The 18,070-nt window shown below is 35.7% G+C and overlaps 1 protein-coding gene across 1 annotated transcript in view; it reads left to right on the forward strand.

Annotated features, from left to right (window-relative positions):
• LOC149067792 (adhesion G protein-coupled receptor L1-like) overlaps positions 1-18,070 on the forward strand; it is a 66,194-nt gene that overhangs the window by 36,587 nt on the left and 11,537 nt on the right. The window contains exons 4-11 of the mRNA XM_089252162.1: positions 952-1,194; positions 3,116-3,219; positions 5,034-5,285; positions 6,758-6,872; positions 6,983-7,163; positions 9,560-9,712; positions 12,131-12,346; positions 14,410-14,530. Of these exons, the coding sequence (XP_089108288.1) occupies positions 952-1,194; positions 3,116-3,219; positions 5,034-5,285; positions 6,758-6,872; positions 6,983-7,163; positions 9,560-9,712; positions 12,131-12,346; positions 14,410-14,530 (1,385 nt within the window). The remainder of the gene's footprint in view (positions 1-951; positions 1,195-3,115; positions 3,220-5,033; positions 5,286-6,757; positions 6,873-6,982; positions 7,164-9,559; positions 9,713-12,130; positions 12,347-14,409; positions 14,531-18,070) is intronic.

Raw genomic sequence — 18,070 nt, forward strand, 5'->3', positions numbered from 1 at the left:
TCTTTTTGTGCATTTTGAAGCTAAGGTTGAATCAGACTTTATTTCCATTAGAGTTTATCTTTACCAACCTGCATGACTATCTGTGACAAGGGTATTCTCAATCAGGGGGCAGTAGGTATTTTAGAGGGTCAGTGAGCTTGAATTAGAAGAAAAAAAATCTCATTTTTATATTTCTTTGTGCTGAATATTATTTGGGCCTGTGATCTTAATTTTACTTGCTTGAATGTTAATATCTGATGCTGCCATCCGACAATGAACTATCACATGCACACAACTCTTTCTGTAGTAATTTGCCCATGGGGATAGACAAAAGTTTTGCTTGGTTTGAAAAAGAAAGAAAGAAAGCGCAGTTGGGCATTTTACAATGCATTTTGCGTTACAAAAAAAAATGGAGCCACTTTTTTTTGCTTTTCTTTGTCAGGTAGAGATTATTGATCAGAACTGATTATTAATCGATAGGTTATTGTTTTCAGAAACTCGGTCCAGCTGTGATCACATGAAGCAGCATTCACTGTAATTTTACTAATTTGATGAATATCTGTGTTTGTTTTACACCGTTTTCTCACCCAAGCTCATGAACCTCCCTTAAATTTCTCCTAGGATCCCTGGTTAAAAACTCCTATTCTATGCATAAGAAGCCTGTTGCTCCTAAATTCAGATTTCCATTCATATTTGATTTATCGCACCACAATCATTTAACAGCTGATATAGAGGCAGATAGAAATTTTTTTGTACTGCTGGTGTCTGCAAAGTAGGGGTTTTACTGTACTAAAATTTGCTGCCCTGTAAATATGTCTCTCAGCCGATGTTGAATAGCAAATAAAATTTTCATACAACCTTTTCTCTTTTTTTAACATGTTAATGGATGTCTTGCATTGCCTTTCTTTACATTTCGATTGGCATGTATAAAATGTGAATGGCATTGAAAACAAATTTCCCTTTTGAATCCAGGTGAATCCTCCACCGAAACACAACAGTCGCCAACTATCCCATCATCACAGCTCTCATCAACTACAACATCTACAGTGTACGAAACAACAACTACATCCATAGTGAGTTCACAGTCTACATTAGTAAGTCACTGGACGTCAACCTCCACCATTCTGTGCCAATCTGTTTTGAAGAGAGGGATTCTATGGCCTCTAGCGGAAACAAATACTCTGGTGTCTCTTCCTTGTCCAGGTGATTCAGAAGGTATGAATATTGAAATTTTTGTTTTAGTTTCTCACAATTTCGCAACGAACTAAAATGGAATGGAATACTCACTTTTTGTTATGCAGTTAAAGCATAAGGTAATTCTTTAATCAAATTGTTTAAAATAATTATTTTTTTAAGTATAAAGGCAGATATCTTTTGAGTAAGTAGTGAGTCAGACTTACTGTGACACAGACCTTGTGTGTGTGTGACTTACCATTCAGTACCACTGTGCACTGCTTGGAAACCAAGCACAGCTAGTACTAAAAGGAAGAAAGAAGTTAGGGTACTACTCCAAGTCGCAAGTGTTTTGACTTGAATATACGTTCTCTGTTCTTTTAACAGTGTGGTAGATGCTGACTTAATAAAATGGGTATCTTCTAACAGATGAAACCATTGTAGCCTATTTGCATTGCAAATCTCTCAAGATACAGCACAAAACAATTTCATTATGAAAGTTGGCCATAAGCCTGGCACCCAGATGGGAAGAGGTGTAAAAACCGTAGTGGATCCAATGGCACCACTCTGGTGCCATTCCTGATTTTTTTTTAAGAATATCTATCAGACAACACAGATTGACAGTTTTGATAGACTGATAGTAACTGATTCAATGAAAATCGCTGAAGAGAAGCAGATCAAATTTTATCAATAATTATTTTAGATTATGATGATTTTGTGATTTATAACCTGTGATATATATCACAATTAATTGTTATTTATTTACCTCAATCACCATTTTTCGATCATAAATTTTATACTTGTTTACCGGTGATGTGCATAACAGCACCTGCCCATGAATATGTATATGCTTTTTTTTTCAAGCTGAATAAATAGTTAGGTCCCCTAGAGGCACCCGAGTCCCTAGAGACAATGTGCTTATATCACAGAGTGTGACAAAGCTTGGGTATCTCTCGGTTACTATCACTATCAAACAACACCATTCAACTTTGATCTGATGAAATGCTGTAGTTAATAGAAGCCTTTGTTGGTAGAACCTTGATTAATCATGGTTCATTTATTTATGGTGCATATAATGTTGATACACTGTCTTCCAAAAGCTATGCACGCTACGGCTTATATAACATAACACCACTTTAACCATTTTCCTTTGGATTGGACAGTTAGTGGAACACAAACAAGTGGTTCTGGGGCATGCAATCCCTTCACGTGGAGCCTTTGGTGTACATACCGTACTGACAGATGTTGTGCTACCAAGTGATGCTGCAACCATGGATGTAACAATTGTGGAGGACGCTAGTGGATTCTGCTTGGCTACTATAGCAATATACATATCAGAGGGGATGGTAACCCTTGCTTGTGAGACAACAGGGTCGGCTCGAGAAAAAAATCTCTACCTTTTCTGGACATATTTTTGGTGCTCTCTACCCACGTTTTGTTTTTGGTAGACAAAGCTTATTTTTGCCCCCCTCTTCAGAGTGGCACCCTGTTTTGCCACATAGGTTGTACATCCTAAGAGCTGCTCCTAGTCAACTGAGCACAGGTCTCTAGACAGTTGTTTGACTTGTTTGAAATCTTTTCCATAATTGGTACATTACTAAATCAGCCAAGCGGAATCAACGAGTGACTTCACACTGTTACATCCATGGTTGCAGCATTACTTGGCAAGACAATATCTGCCAGTACTGTGCGCAAAGGCTCCACATGAAGGGGGCTATATGTCCAAGTACCATATATTTGTGTTGCACAAACCATCCAATCCAAAGAGACACAATTAAAGTGGTGTCATTGTGTAATATAGGCTCTCGCATGCTTAACTTTTGGAAGTCAGTGTATAATAATATTTTATTCACCGCTGTCCTGTTCCTTAAAGTGTCAATCACATCACTGTTGAAAATTTACATTAATGTATGTAACATTGAGTATGACCTTAAAATATGAACATATTATTTTGCATTACAAGGAATGGCAACTTGGTTTTGCAATGCGACAACTGGTGGTTGGTTTCCTGATAATCCTGACATGAGTAGATGCCGCTCTAAATTCCTCAAGAGAATCAAAGAGGCAGTGAGTTTAAATTGAAATTTCATGTATTTTACTTTTATATGAAACTATAAAATCCATCGATGTATATATATGGAACAAGCCCCAATTATAAACTTATGAACTGTTTGTTGACTCCTGACACTGGCTGGGGTCTTCAAACTTTTTCAATTTGTGAGCACAATTCATCTTCATCATCAGGAGAAGAGCACTCCCATCTGGCAGCACCATACGCTTAAACTCATCGTGATGTGAAATATTGAATGCAATGGTTTAAATGATGCCAATCAACAACTTACAAGCACAAAATCCGGAACCAGTATTAAGCACTCTTGTCTGCTTTTGTTAGGAACTTGGCACTCTTGAAAGAACACTAAATTTCAAAGATGCCTACTTTAAGCTCATTCTTTCTGCTGCAGTGGTTGTCAACCATAGATCCTGTACCAATTAGACAAAGGCCACAGATCCCTTCACAGAATAATATTCAGAACATAATAATGCAAAAACAATAAGTTAATTAGAGAGATGGTTTTTTCTCTCTCAGCCTACAACAAATCTAGAAACTTTTTGGATATTATGCACAAGCAAACTTTAGAAGGAAAGTGATATAGTTGTCTCCTACGAAAATCAAACTTGGGTCCTCTTACAAACCAGGCAAGCATTTTATGGTAGAACCTCTCTAATTCCTCCGGATGTAGGTGATTTAGGATCCAGCTTTGTTTATTTCCCAATTTTTTATATTCAAAGCAGTACTATGCCTCTTTGAACACATTGATTCGTATTTTGCTCTAAAAAAATTAATAAAGCCATCTACATGCATATAATAGTAGATAATTACATTTTAAACCATAATTTCTAAATTACATAACGATGGTAGTAAAAAGATCCCTTTACTTATTCTTTAAATATGCAGTGAAACCTTCGCTACAACGATACTTGATGTAACAATAAATCCTTCTCCAATGATATATTTTTTAAAATCTTGTTAGGAATTGCCTATAGTCTAATCCTCTTGATACAACAACAATATCTTTTACTACAATACAGGGTGTTTCAAAAAGAATTACCCGATTTGAAATGCGTATATTACGAAAAATATTGAACATAGACACTTAAGATTCTTAATTTCATATTACATGGCTAATCATGAAGTTTTTTAAAAACCAAATTAAAGGTGCTCAATATGTCCACCTTGGGATGCATAGCATATGTCTATATGGTAGTCAAATTTGTCCCAAACTTTTGCGAGTATGTTTGCATCCACTGCGAGGAAATTTCTATGGACTACATGCGAAACGCTGTTGGATGCACCCCACATTTCCGTCTGACATGCGGGGAATGGCCAAGTTATTTCCCTTTACACAGACAACTCATGTCTCAAAATTGTTTATACCATGGCCTAATGCTCTGAGCAGTAGGAAGTTCAACACTAGAGTATTGTCGACGAAAAGTGTGATGAACAGTTTGCAGACTCTTTTGTGTTGTGCAGTTGCCATCTTGACAACACTGAAGTGGCGGCCGAAGGAAGAGCATTAGCGCTACCTGTCGGCAACTGCGTGAAACTCAAGATGTCCTTCTTTCTACCTATACATTATTCGATCAAAACGGATTAAAAGCTGAATAGCTATGATTTTTTTAAATTGGATGATTCTTTTTGAAACACCCTGTAAATCTCTTTATAATGATGTTTTTTAGAAGATTTTGAAACTGCTTCAACAATATTTTTTTATATGTCACTCGAAATATCCTGTAATATATTTTTGAACTTTTGTCACATATTTAGTTCTAGCATATCGGTGAAGTTGCCAAACATTTAAGTGTTTATCTCATCCTTATAGCTCAAAAATGAACCTTCCGATATCACAATCAATACTCTGGTCAATTTTGTGCGAAATGATTCAGTAACACTACAGGGAAATGATCTGGTTGATTCTGTGACGATCATGTCAGGATTGATAGAAAAAATTAGAGAGGAAATTTCTCTTATTCCAGAAAGCGAGAGATTCAGAGTCACTGAAGACAGCGTTTCTAAAAGTGCTGCCATTTTTGACATGATGATTCTGAGAGAAGCTTGGAAGGATTTACCAGCTGTAAGTAGCAGATTTCTCTGTATATTGAACTCATACATTTTTAGGTAATTTTTTTTAAATTCAGTAACTTCATTTTGCAATCAACCTTATCTGATTTCAACACAGTCGAACAGTGCTAAGGGGTCATTCAAGTATTCGAGTCAAAGTCAGCATCGGGGGGGGGGGGGGTTTGGATTTGCTGACTTTTGATGATAAGGGGGGGGAGTTTGAAGGTTGCTTACGTCATCAACCACCCCTTTTTGAAGATATGAAATATTCTAAGCTGCTGACAAGGGGAGGGGGTCAGTGTTTTGCTGACAAGGGGGGGGGGGGGTGTCAAAAATAGCTGAAAATCTGCTTACGTAATATTTAAATGATCCCCAATGGAAAATATTAACAGCAATAAAACGCCATGTTTCAGTTCTGTAATACATACAGTGAAACCTATGTTCAATGGAATCATAAGAGACCGGGATATTATTTTCCGCTGAACATGGGTTTCCACTTAATAAAGCTTCAATTGATATAATGTGTAAAATTATGTAACGATCTCATGTGTGATTGAAATGAAATAAAAATAAATTAATTAAAAATAAAGTAAATACTTTAAAAATATAGATAAAATAAATAATTAATTACTAAATATATACGGTATTTAGGTTTCGACACATGTTTTTCTTCTAAAATAACGACATTTAGGTTCTTCAAAAATGTTTAATTAGGGTGTCAGTATCTGTCGTGTCAGGTTCAGTTTGTACATTATTGTCTATGTTTATGTATTCTTCAGCATCAGGGCTGTAACCAAGAGTTTTGTGAGGGAAAGAGAGAGAGAGAGCAACATGATTTTGCCACCCCTTACCCTGTAAAATTTGATGGTTTTATAACAGTGTTTTCTTTTGTTTCCACCTAAAATTGGCCAACCCCCCTCCTGAATTTTGCAGCCAGGGCTGTTGCCCCTTTTGCCTCTCTCTAATTAATTCCAGCCCTGCGCAGCATTGTGATCACAGAATGCACACAGCTTGCATACAATTTTGTGTCTTGCATATCATTTGGAAATTCAACGCCTGCTTTTCTGAAAAATTCTGTTTTAATTTCAGAAAGCAACTGCTTAAGGCTTATCAAAACCACAACATCCAAGTACAGAAACAGTTTTTGCTAATCTAAAGGGCGGATGACGTAAAACTCACATTTGCAAGCATAGATTGCGTAAAAAATTTCGGCAGAGCACTTTAACATTTTGTATGATCCTTTGGTCTATTGGTCACCAAACACCCACAGTGTTTGTGTGCAATTTTCCATTAAAGGGTAGAATTTTTCTTTTCATTTCTGCAGTAGACAGGTTCCATTTAATCTAGGTTTTTTAATGTGTATTTTATTATTTTTAAATCTCGGGACCACAATTTTTTCCCGTTCAAGTCAGTTTTCCACTTAATACAGGATTCGTTAAAGACAGGTTTTACTGTATATATATATATATATATTTTTACCCATAGAGAGATGTCGCTAAAGCCAGTTCACAGATGCTCACAGCCATAGATAGCTATGGATTTCTCTTGGCAAGCACACTCATAAATAAAACTTGTCACAACATTGTCAAGACAAATATTGGTGAATATTTTTTTTTCTTTTTTCATAGTGATATAAAAAAAATGTACCAACTTTCCTTTTTTCCTTGTGATATTTATCGTTCCTGCTTTTTTTCCTTCTTCTCGTATCAGCCATAGAAATTCACAAGAAGGATATTGGAACATCGATATCTTTGCCGGAGGTTTTTAGTGGATATGATAGAACTGCATATATATCTATCAGTGGGCTTCAGTTCGATTCCTCTCGAGGCACGGTTCCATCTATAGTTTATGTATGCTATGCAAACATGAGCATGATGCTGGTCCCTGAAAAGTATGTGTTACATTGTTATTCTGTAAAATGAAATATCATTTCGCCAAAAAACTCACAACTGTGAAGCACTGATAATTCGAGTTGAGACTGTGCCTTACTCAAAAGGTACTGAAAACTTCAAATAAGCACACTTTCCCATCCTAGAATGAATATGCAGTTGACATTCGTTATATTGACCATGCTTTATTGTGACCATTCCATTATAACAACCAATATGCTAAGTCCCAAATCTTTCATTTCCATTCATCCCATACTATTTTTCAACCAATATAAATGACCTGTGAAGACCATTCAATCTAATACAACGTCTGAATGCAGTTCTTTCCTGTTCCTTTTGTTTTTGCAAACAAATGGACAAAATTTGTCCCTAATTGTGTAATGGCAAAAGATACAATGGGATGTCTGATAATACAGTACTCTCTGTAACTCGATACTCCAAAAGTATTGACAAACATGTTGAATTAAGCAGATGTCACGTTACTGCGGTTCCACTCTAATTTTTTGTTCGATCGTTTTTGTGTACATAATTATATACAATCAAACAATTCCATTAAATAAAATGCTAATTCTCATCTGTTTTAATTTGGGGTTGTTTCATAATAGAATCAAAACCAAAAAAATTTTACTCAAGAAAAATAATCAAGTATATTTGTTTTTCTTTCCGAAGAGAAAACAAAAATTCTTCTACACTGTTCAGTTTACCCACGATTGTTCACCTTTTTCCTCAATGTGTAAGAAGTGACTTATCACATCTACAGCTTTGAATGTATCATGGCGAGATGGTGCTGATACTTCATCTGAACTTTCTGATTCTATTTTTTCAAAACATGAAGCACTTGCTCTTTGGTTGAGTGATTCTAGAATATCGCCATCTTCTAAAAGTCCTGAAGTTACAAGATCAGAGTCAACGTTCACAAATTAATCATCAATAAAATAACCTGTAGCACTATTTATGCTTTCTCCACACGTAATCTGAGAGGAATATGTCTATACTCAGGATGACAATCAAATGACATATTCAGCATCTAACCAGGCTTTAGCTCTTTTTCTTTTACTCCCTTTCCAAGAAACCGTAGAACTCAGTCCCGCCAAAAACGTCCATGCAGCAGACAATATAAAAACTCCCAATAGATAAGATTTTTATCACTATTGGATGTTGACAATATCCAAATTTTTTTTACCATGAATAGAATGAAAAACTTTTCCCCTGGAAACGCCACTAAAATGATAAGCTTGCCAACAGGTTTCAAACACCCATTCTTCACATGCACAGCCACCCCACCCCGAATTTCATAAAAAAGACTCGTCATAGAGAACAAAGAAACAAAGGGTTGTCAAAATACCCATGAACAATGTCGAAAAATTCTTAGAACTGGTATTACATGGGCAATTGTAAAAACCAGTTGTGGTAAAGGGACAAAAATCATAGTCGACTTAAGTGGAGTTAAGCCAAACATGTTTTGATTTTTACCCTACATTGAAATTAGTATTGTGCCAACCAAGAGAATAATAGATGTTGAGTTATCCATGTGCAAGTTATCAAGATTCCAATGTGTAATGGTCTCTATGACCGACTCCCCCCACCCACGATTTTCAGGGTTTCATGCATGCCATCTAATACACGTTCATAATAAATCACTTTCCTTCAAATGGGAGGGCAATCTACACAAAAGTAAATTTGTGTTTTCGTGTTGAAAAATAGATCTTTCTTGTTTTAACTTGGCTGCCTGAAATGAGTATGGTGCAATGTAGTAACCTTGGACTGTGAATTACATGTATGTACATATTTATTATTTTTTACTTATTTAATATGTGCATAGTCCATTTTGCCGACATCATTTGACATTCAGAATCTGCTTAGGTGATTGCCATGCTATGCAAAAACAATTATCAGACTATTGAAAGGAAATATAAAAAAAATAATAAATTTCACCCTGTTTTGTCATATTCTGTGATTTATGGTAATTGCATAAAAACTTGATGTACTTGCAGTTAATTAAATTTAATTCTTCACAAACTGTTTGTGATGCGAAAGGTGCCAGGAAAATAAGAAGCTATCCTTACTTTTTTTCAGTTTATTTACTCAAAAATAGGGGGCTGAACAAGTATGTTCAGGATTGGTAGGTTTTTTGATGCGTGATAGACCACAGTTGAAACTCTGGTGTCAAAAATGTCAAATAATTCATTGCAGTATAAAAAAATTCCTATTAAAAATAAATATGTTTATTTCTATGTAATGTCTAAAAGTAGATTACACCAGTGATAAATACTTAATATGATATTCATATTGATATTCCTATGTAATAATCACTACTCTTGTTGCTATAACTCAAGTCTTTGTTAATGTTACATATTCAATCAGCAATAATGTTCTTTCTTTTGTGCTTCTTTTGTAGGAATGGAGGTTTGAATTCGTTGGTGGTTAGTGCATCTGTAACACAAGGTGAAATGAAGGAACCCTTGTCTGTGGATGCAAAAGTTGAGATATTGCTGGAAAACCTTGGATCTGTTTCAAATCTGTCTGAATGCATGTTCTGGAGCATTCAAAAGTATGAGGTAAAACCTAGTACGGGGGTTCTCAAACTATGCTCCACCACCCATTGTCAGGGGCTCTGCGGAGTGGCAGCCCGACAAAGGTTTTTCAAATAGATTCTATGTTAAACTGCTCTGTGGGGAGCCTCTGGTAAGCAGTGATTAGGGTAAGGGATGCTGTGGGAGGAAAAAGTTTGAGAACCTCTGACCTAGGATATTACTAAAAGTTCTAATGGAATTTTTGAAAATTCTATATAAAAAAATTGTGTGCACTAATATACACTTTATTTACACATACCTACTTAACTAACTGCCCATGACCATTCAGTTGGAATCTTTAAATCATCCAAAATTAATTTCCTCTGTAGTGCACTATAGTGGAGGCGCTATGAATTTCTTTTGTACCAGTCAGTAGGGGCAGCGCCCAAAGAGGATGCAAAGGCGTGCGTGCCTCCCTAAAAAAATTCTAAGTCATTAATTTAATTCTTCAAATAAATTTATATCAACTTAATGCCATGGAATTACTTTGAGTCAAATAAGTTTGAAAAGCAGAAATTAGTGAGGTCCCTGCAACTGGAATCAGAGATATTGTTTGAATTTTGGGGCTTCCCAAAATCATAAGGCTCAGAAGCAAACACTACACCTGCCCAGGCAGAAATCGGGATTCTGCTCATATCATAATGCAATGCAAAATGATTTCTGTGCCTGCCAGGACTTTTTATGATGATCTGCCACTGTGCTAATCAGTTCCATTCCCTGGAGCTCCATTTCCATTAGGAATGGGACGAATAGTGATTTGGCAGAATACCGAATATTCAGCATCCAAATATAAATTTTTTTAAAATTCATCGCAATTATGAATAAAACTGATGTTTTTAATTAAAAATTAAATTATTGGTAATTTTAAATGATTGAAATTGAATTTTAATTATGCAATTTATTATTTAAATAAATATTTAGAAAATGGCAATTGAAAGACTTTCATTGCCATGATACTGACAATCAAATTTAGCAATCATATATTGTATTTTAATATTACTTATGGAATCAAATTTCTTTCAATACTTTCTACCAATTATACATCTCATTAAGAAAATGTCAACCATTATTTACTCTTAACTATGTAGCAATGCATCATTATATCCTTGAGTTGGTGAATTTATGTAATTCATACTCACTTCCACTTTATTGCAGTAGCATTATATTTTCAGTTAAGTGTTTTCCTTATCTTTGAAATTCACCCGGACATAACCTCTTTCACAGAAAGGGATATACACCACACAATAAAATGTATAATCAGTAAATTTTTAATTTGCACAAAAAATTCAATTTGATTTTTAAAAATAATATTGTTATGCTTAGATTTACACAGATATTTGGCTGAATACCTCAGCATGGTTCAGCTGAACCGAATATTTTGCAAAAGGGCCAAATAGGCAGAATACCGAATAGTGGCTGAATATTTGTAGCATCTCTAATTTCCATTCAGTGGAAATCTATTATTATAATAAACTAGCTATAAAACCCGGTGCTGCCCGGGTTTTCTTTAATGAGGCTTTTTGGATCACGTGATATCTCCCTCTTTCTTTGTGTCTAAGTTAACTACCCCATAATTAATTTCAAAATATCTTAACCCACATGAATTTATGCAGTTGAATATCAAAAGACAATACGGAGACATTAATTTTCATGCTTGAGAAGATATAAATAAAAAGTTGAAATCAATGATATTGCACGAATATCCTACTCAAAAGTATGGATTGGGCTAATTACTTCATATTTATTCTCCTGGGCTTCGTATATCTCTAAGCTTAATATTTCAAAAATCGAGAATTCTATACAATTTTTTAAATTATTGATGTGACAGAAAACCCCACCAAATTTCAGCATTTCGACAGTAAAATCGACAATTTTAACACTGATTTGTATGAGGATCACCCTTGATGATCCTTGAAAGCGATGCTGATGATGACGTCTATTCAAAAAGCCTCATTAGTGGGAGTATTGAAAATGTGGCAAACCATTATAAAAAAAGGCATAAACTATTATACATATACTGGCAGGGGTAAAGAAGTAACAAAGGCATATACACGTCTGAATCGCGTTGCTAGGGAACCACGGAAACCAAAGTAAACGTTTGGAAAGTGATTGTTGAGGTTCAAAAACCATTGTTGCCGACAGTTCTTTGCCCATTTGGGGCATTTGCCCTGCTCTGATGAAATTTTAAAGTAGTCTATCGTTCAAGTCAGGTCCCATTTGGTATATATGCAAAATTTGGTGACGATCGATCTAAAATTGTAGATTTGTATAGAGAACATAAAGACACACTGAAAATCAATTTTATATATATAGATAACTGTATCTCATCCAGTTTATGACAAAAAACCCGCAGTATTCTGGGTATTATATTTTGATCTAAAATTTTCATTTCACAGGAATACATGGGATGATTTCGGCTGCCAATTAAAGGACTCAAACGTCACTCACACATTATGTGAATGCAGCCACCTCACTAATTTTGCAGTCTTGACGGATTTCCAAGGCCTGATAAGTGATGTTGGAGAGGTTTCTTTCTATTACGTAACTGTGATCGGGTGCTCTTTGTCCATCATTTCTTTGGCCATATGCATTGCCGTTTTCTCTTGCTATGGGTAAGTTTTATATCAGAAAAGACTAGTTCTATGCTTACACATGACTTCTTCCTTTCTTAAAAAAATAAGTGACCATGACTCAGTTATGTAGAATGCCAGAACTACAAGGGTCTACACCTCCTTCTTCTTAGGGGATCATTACTAGCATGGTGCATGGCAGTAGACTTGACTTTGATGCTTCTTCTCTAATTTAGAAAAGATAACAGAAAAATTATTTAAAGATTGGAGAGATGACTTTGGCTACACACTTGGCAATTATGCTGGAACCAACCACGCCATACTTCCTTTCAAGCCCTTTACTATCATCTGAAATCTAAAATCATGTCATCATTCAGAATAACAGTACTCAGTGGCATTCATTCAATGACTTTCTTTTTTTTGAATCAAAAACATGTGTGTCCTTCAAAAAAATGTAGAGTGGAAAGTTTAAATCATGGGTGTGTAAATTTTTCGGCCTGTCTGCAGGCCATGATCTCACAAGGAGGAGGACACCCCCAGGATTATATTTACTTTTTTTTTATATGTGGAGAGCTAGATCATTTCTTGGCTAGTCAAATATCACTGAAAAACACTGTTAGAATTAGTTTGAACATGTTTAACTGGTGCTGAAGTACTTTCTGCTCAGTTGTTATTGAATAAGAATAAATAACGCATTATGCATTTTTGTTGTTATATGCATCATATTGAACCATGCATCCATTAGCATATTTAAAAATGATGATACTGTTTGTTTTCTTAATTGCTTTGTGGGTTAGAGTTTGTGCACTGATGGTTTAAAGCAGCAGTTCCTAAATACTTTTAGTTCTCTACCCCCTTGGAAATCGTGATGTCTGCCATGGACCCTTATTTATAGCAGAAGACACTACAGCCATCTATCGGCAAGAATGTTCCCAAACAATGGGGGACATTCTATCCAGTACTAGTAAATGTGCTGCAATAGCAATGTCATCTGCTGGACTGCAAACGAACTAGAACAGTGTTTTATACTCATATCAAGAGATGTCACCACACATGCAATTTTTGTCAAATCATAACAACATTAAGCCAAGTTTTTTTTGTGCAGAAAATCTTTCATATATTGGGAGGGTTGGCTTATACACGGGTCAGTTTTTGAGGGAAAAAATTCAACTTGAGTTTTATCAACCTCTCCTTTATAGCAAAGTGCACTAATTCTAGTCCACAAAGTGGGCTCAACTCAGCTCACAAAAACAAAGCTGTGCTTCAGCGAGAAGGGGGAGGGTTCTGGTCTATTAATACACCGAGACCCCCTACAAGTTGGACAAAATTTATGGCAATGGCTATGCAAGATTATCCAAGGCCCCTCCTGCACCAAGAGTCCTAGAGGCAGTGCCCAGGTGAACACCTGCATTCAGATGGTTCTACGTCATACAGTTTCTAAAAAAAAAAGTATCAATCCACTCAGCATAATAATTGCAACAGTTTGTGGCCCGCGAACGGTAGCCAGACAGCAGAGTGAACATTTTGTTCAACCATGAGTTTTTGCCTATGCTGTAGCCATTGATATGATAGAAAAACATTTTAATGTGGCTTGTAAAGTTTAGAGTGAGTGTAGGGGGAATATTTGGGAGATTTTGAGAGAGAGAGAGAGAGAGAGAAAGAGAGTGTGTGTGTGACTGACTTATGCATAAGTATATAAAGTTTATATTTTCAACTTGGTAGGTAGCTAATTTTTTTCATAATTATACAATGAGATCGTGGGCCTCTGGAAGTCCAGGAACCCGAATCGGAAATCTATGGTTTAGAGCAATTTTTACCCTGAAGGATATTGGGCCTGCAAAACTGATGATTGTTCAGAATTGATTCAGAAATTTGAATTTACTGATGATCAGGTTAATTGAGGTAATATTGTTATTAGAATTTTTGTATGATTATTATTTTGTTTGCTTTTGAAAAGTAGAGAATGTGGCTGTCCCACAATTGAACTTTAGTCATGTGACTCAATACAGTTTTCTTTGAAATCGTTAATGCATTATGCATAAATTTGCCAAGAAAAATAAGCCAAACAGTTTTTATGCATATTTTGATTTTCTGCTCTTCCTCAGGAATCTTCAGAGAGGCAACAATAGCTGGAATGTACGATACAGCATACACCGGAATCTGTGTTTGACATTGCTCATAGCAAATATCATTTTGCTGGTTGGACTGAATCAAACTCAAGACAAAGTAAGTTATTGCTGATCAATATTCTGGCGTAGCCAGGGGAAGCGATGGCTCCTCCAATAAAATTTTGCCTACATTGGTGCCTGTTCTCCTAAGCGATTTTTTTATCTTCCAAAAAAAAAAAAAAAAAAAAATTGAAGACTCCATTTTCTGTCTTTATCGGCAGAAAAAATTATCAACTAAGTGGGAAAAAAACCACACGTCTTTCAAAATTGACACAAGTCAAAAACTCTTGCGTTGAGGAAATCTCGAAAAACTGTGAAGTGGTAAATTAAAAAACATTTACATGACTAATAATTTAGCATCTGCGAACAGGATTGTAAGCTAAATTTGGTAAACTCTCGATGTTTGATAGAGGACTTCACCTGATTGTTCCACTGTGATAACTCAAAAATATAGTTTTTTGACTTGAGTCACTTTTGAAGTACATGTGCGAAATTGTTTGAGAGAAGAGAGAAAAACAAAAGGATAATTCTTATCACAGTTTTTCAAAATTGTATTCAAGTTCTTTATCAAGTTTTCTATCTATAGACACCTTGGCTACTACTAAACCACACATGCACCTCATCCATATTCTTCTATGGCATTTCTAAAGAATGAATGCATGTTTGAATGTGCATGTATATGTTATAAACCTAACGTGGAGTTTGTTTCTGTGTAATGCTTATTATAGTGCTGCCATTCCATCTGCTATATATTTTTGGAGTTATGAGGGAAGTGTAATGATTGAATATACTTGTATTTGTACTGTTGTAGGCCTGTCGGGCCTGAATTTACTTGATGGGGCCCAGGGCAAAAGTGGTATTGGGGGGGGGCCTGTTGACTTTGGTTGAAGAGGTTTAATACATCAGCAAATGCAGTACAGTCAAACCTCGTTAGTGCATCACCCGGTTAACACGTTACTCCGCTTACCGGGTCACTTTTTTGGAAGTCCCAATTGTCCTCAGGCAGGAATTGGCACAACTATGGCTTACTCCGTTTAACGAGTCACTCCGCTTACGAAGCCATATTTTTGCTCTTCCAAGAGTGACACATTAACGAGGTTTGACTGTATATGTTTGTAAATACGTCATAAAATGATATGCACTATTTTAAATGAGAAATGTAAAGCAAAATTCTCCATAAAATATAATAAATGCTGTTTTCACACTTTCATATGAGCAAAATCATTGATAATGTCATTAAAATATAATTTTTCACTTATCTCAGCTTCAATACAGAATAAAGCTAAAGATGACAGTTTTTCTTGTAACCGCTGTGGTGGTCGAGTGGTCATAGTGACGGACTCGCATCGCGAAGATCCGGGTTCGAACCCCACCGGCACCACAGTGGTGGTCGGCTGAAGTTGGTTTTCTGTGGTTCCCAACTTCAAGGCGCGAATGCGAGCCGATCTCCCCGTTAAAAAGTCTCGCCACAGAGAGCAACAGGCCTACAACGTTATAATTATTCAATCATTACACTTCAATCACAATTTGAAGTATAGATGGCAGCACTGAAATATCAGACACAACACTAGCACACACCTCAGACTGTTAGGTGCACTCACTTTCTTCCAGACTCTGCCATGAAGCTGGGCTGGAAGAGATCTCGGCAACGGGATAAGTCCGGTGGCAGAGACCCTGGCGTTCATTCATTCAGTTTTTCTTGTAAAACACTTGAGCGAATTGATGATTGTATGAATAATTGTATTCATAAGAAGAATGACCTTTTTCTGAAACATTTTGATGTTGGTGATGTCAATGATGATTCAGTGCTGTCTCGCCATTTGGAAACGTCTCTTCTAAACCTTTAGCGTTATTTAACATTTGTGGCAATGTGCCACGAACCTGAACCAAGGATGAAATTATTGCAGTTCGTCTGAAAAAGTGTTTGCAAGATCAGATGCATAAAGTTTTGCATTGCAAATATACAGAATCTTCACGAGGTTTTGAGGATTTCATGTTGGTTAAACATGCAAACTTTCTTGTCATCGTTTCATAAATCATTTTACGGTTAAAAAGATGTGAAATTGATTAACTGAACAAAAGACTGTGACATATTGAAACATATTTTTTTGTGGAGTTGCATTGCACCTGCTGTGTAAAGTCTATTACTGATTGGTTATAATATTAAAATTGATATTCAATAGGATTTGCTGATAATGGGCACTTTGGATATAGTATGATTTAGGGAAAATTCTTCGATTTTCCAAAATTTTACCAAGTAAAAACTATAACAATTTGTGTAAAATAAATACTATTATAAATTCAGGGGGGCCCCTTAAAAAATGTGACCCTGGGCAAATGCTCATGTTGCCCATGCGAAACTCTGGCCCTGAGGTCTGTTGTTCTCTGTGGCGAAACTTTTTAATGGGAGAATCAGTTCGCATTTGCACCTCAAAGTTGGGAATCATGGGAAAACCAACTTCGGCCAACCACTAACTACGATCACTTTGACTAGAGTTTCATCTCCTCAAAATACCGCCTTAACTTTTACCCACGTTGTTGGATAATTTTGCCAGTTGTGGCCTCAGTGTTTGTATTTGTATAAGTATATGTTAAAATATTATTTAAATTTTCAAAATCAATGAAAAAATTAAAATTAATTTAATCTATCGAACACTAATTAATTTAATTTTTGAAAATGAACTAGAAATAGAAAATAAATTGAATTCAATTTTTTTATTGAAATTTGAAATACTCTTTCTAAACTTGCGCCTAAATCAGGAACTCAAAAAAGGCTCCTTCCCAATCATTACCATTGACACACTCTGATCTTTAACACAGTTTTTGCTCCCACCTTGTTGCAGGACACGGTAGAAAACATAGTGAATGTTTCTTGATTATGTTGTAGGTGTTTGTTTTATGCTGGCATTTTCATAATCTTTCCATGGATTATATGAAATCATATGATGCTAAATTATAAATAGTCATTTTGTTCTTAACTGACTTTTTTTTCCATTCAGCAAATTTTCTTATATTTGACAAGTACAGCACCATCCGTTAGTAAATTTTAGGCATTTTTTTGCATTCGCCAAGTGATTCTGACCAGTGGTTCTAATTTTTTAGCATTTTAAAATCAAAACTTTAATTATAATCACCTTTCCCAGTGCAGCTGTCATTTCTTATCAAAATGAATCAAACATCAACTACAACTGTTCATGTTGACGGACACCTTTGGCAAAGTGAGTCAAACACTTAATTCAGCTCTCAAATTGTTTAATGCCATTGGAATGTACATTTTTCCACCTCATTATGTCTTTCACGATAAGTCTTGTACAACATTTCAAATGTTCCTGCTCCTGATTTTTTTCAGCCAAAAGCAAAATTTTACTGTGTATCTCTGTTGTACTAAGTTGCTAATTTTCTTAGTAAGTGAACAATGGCCAACCCTTCTTTCTTTTTTTTTTTTTTTTTTGTGTGGTAAAGTAGTGGTTGGACTGCTGCCTGGTACCAGTATCCAGTACCTGCCATTTTATAGCAGTGCATCCTGCACTATTCTACGACCTGTACCAGTTTGCACCAGTCATTCTACAAGTCCTATTCTCTGAAACAATCAAACTTT

This window comes from Pholcus phalangioides, unplaced genomic scaffold, assembly GCF_987345545.1.
Source record: "Pholcus phalangioides strain wild (caught in Gottingen) unplaced genomic scaffold, Ppha-v1.0 ptg000028l_1, whole genome shotgun sequence".
NCBI classification, from domain to species: Eukaryota; Metazoa; Arthropoda; class Arachnida; order Araneae; family Pholcidae; genus Pholcus; species Pholcus phalangioides.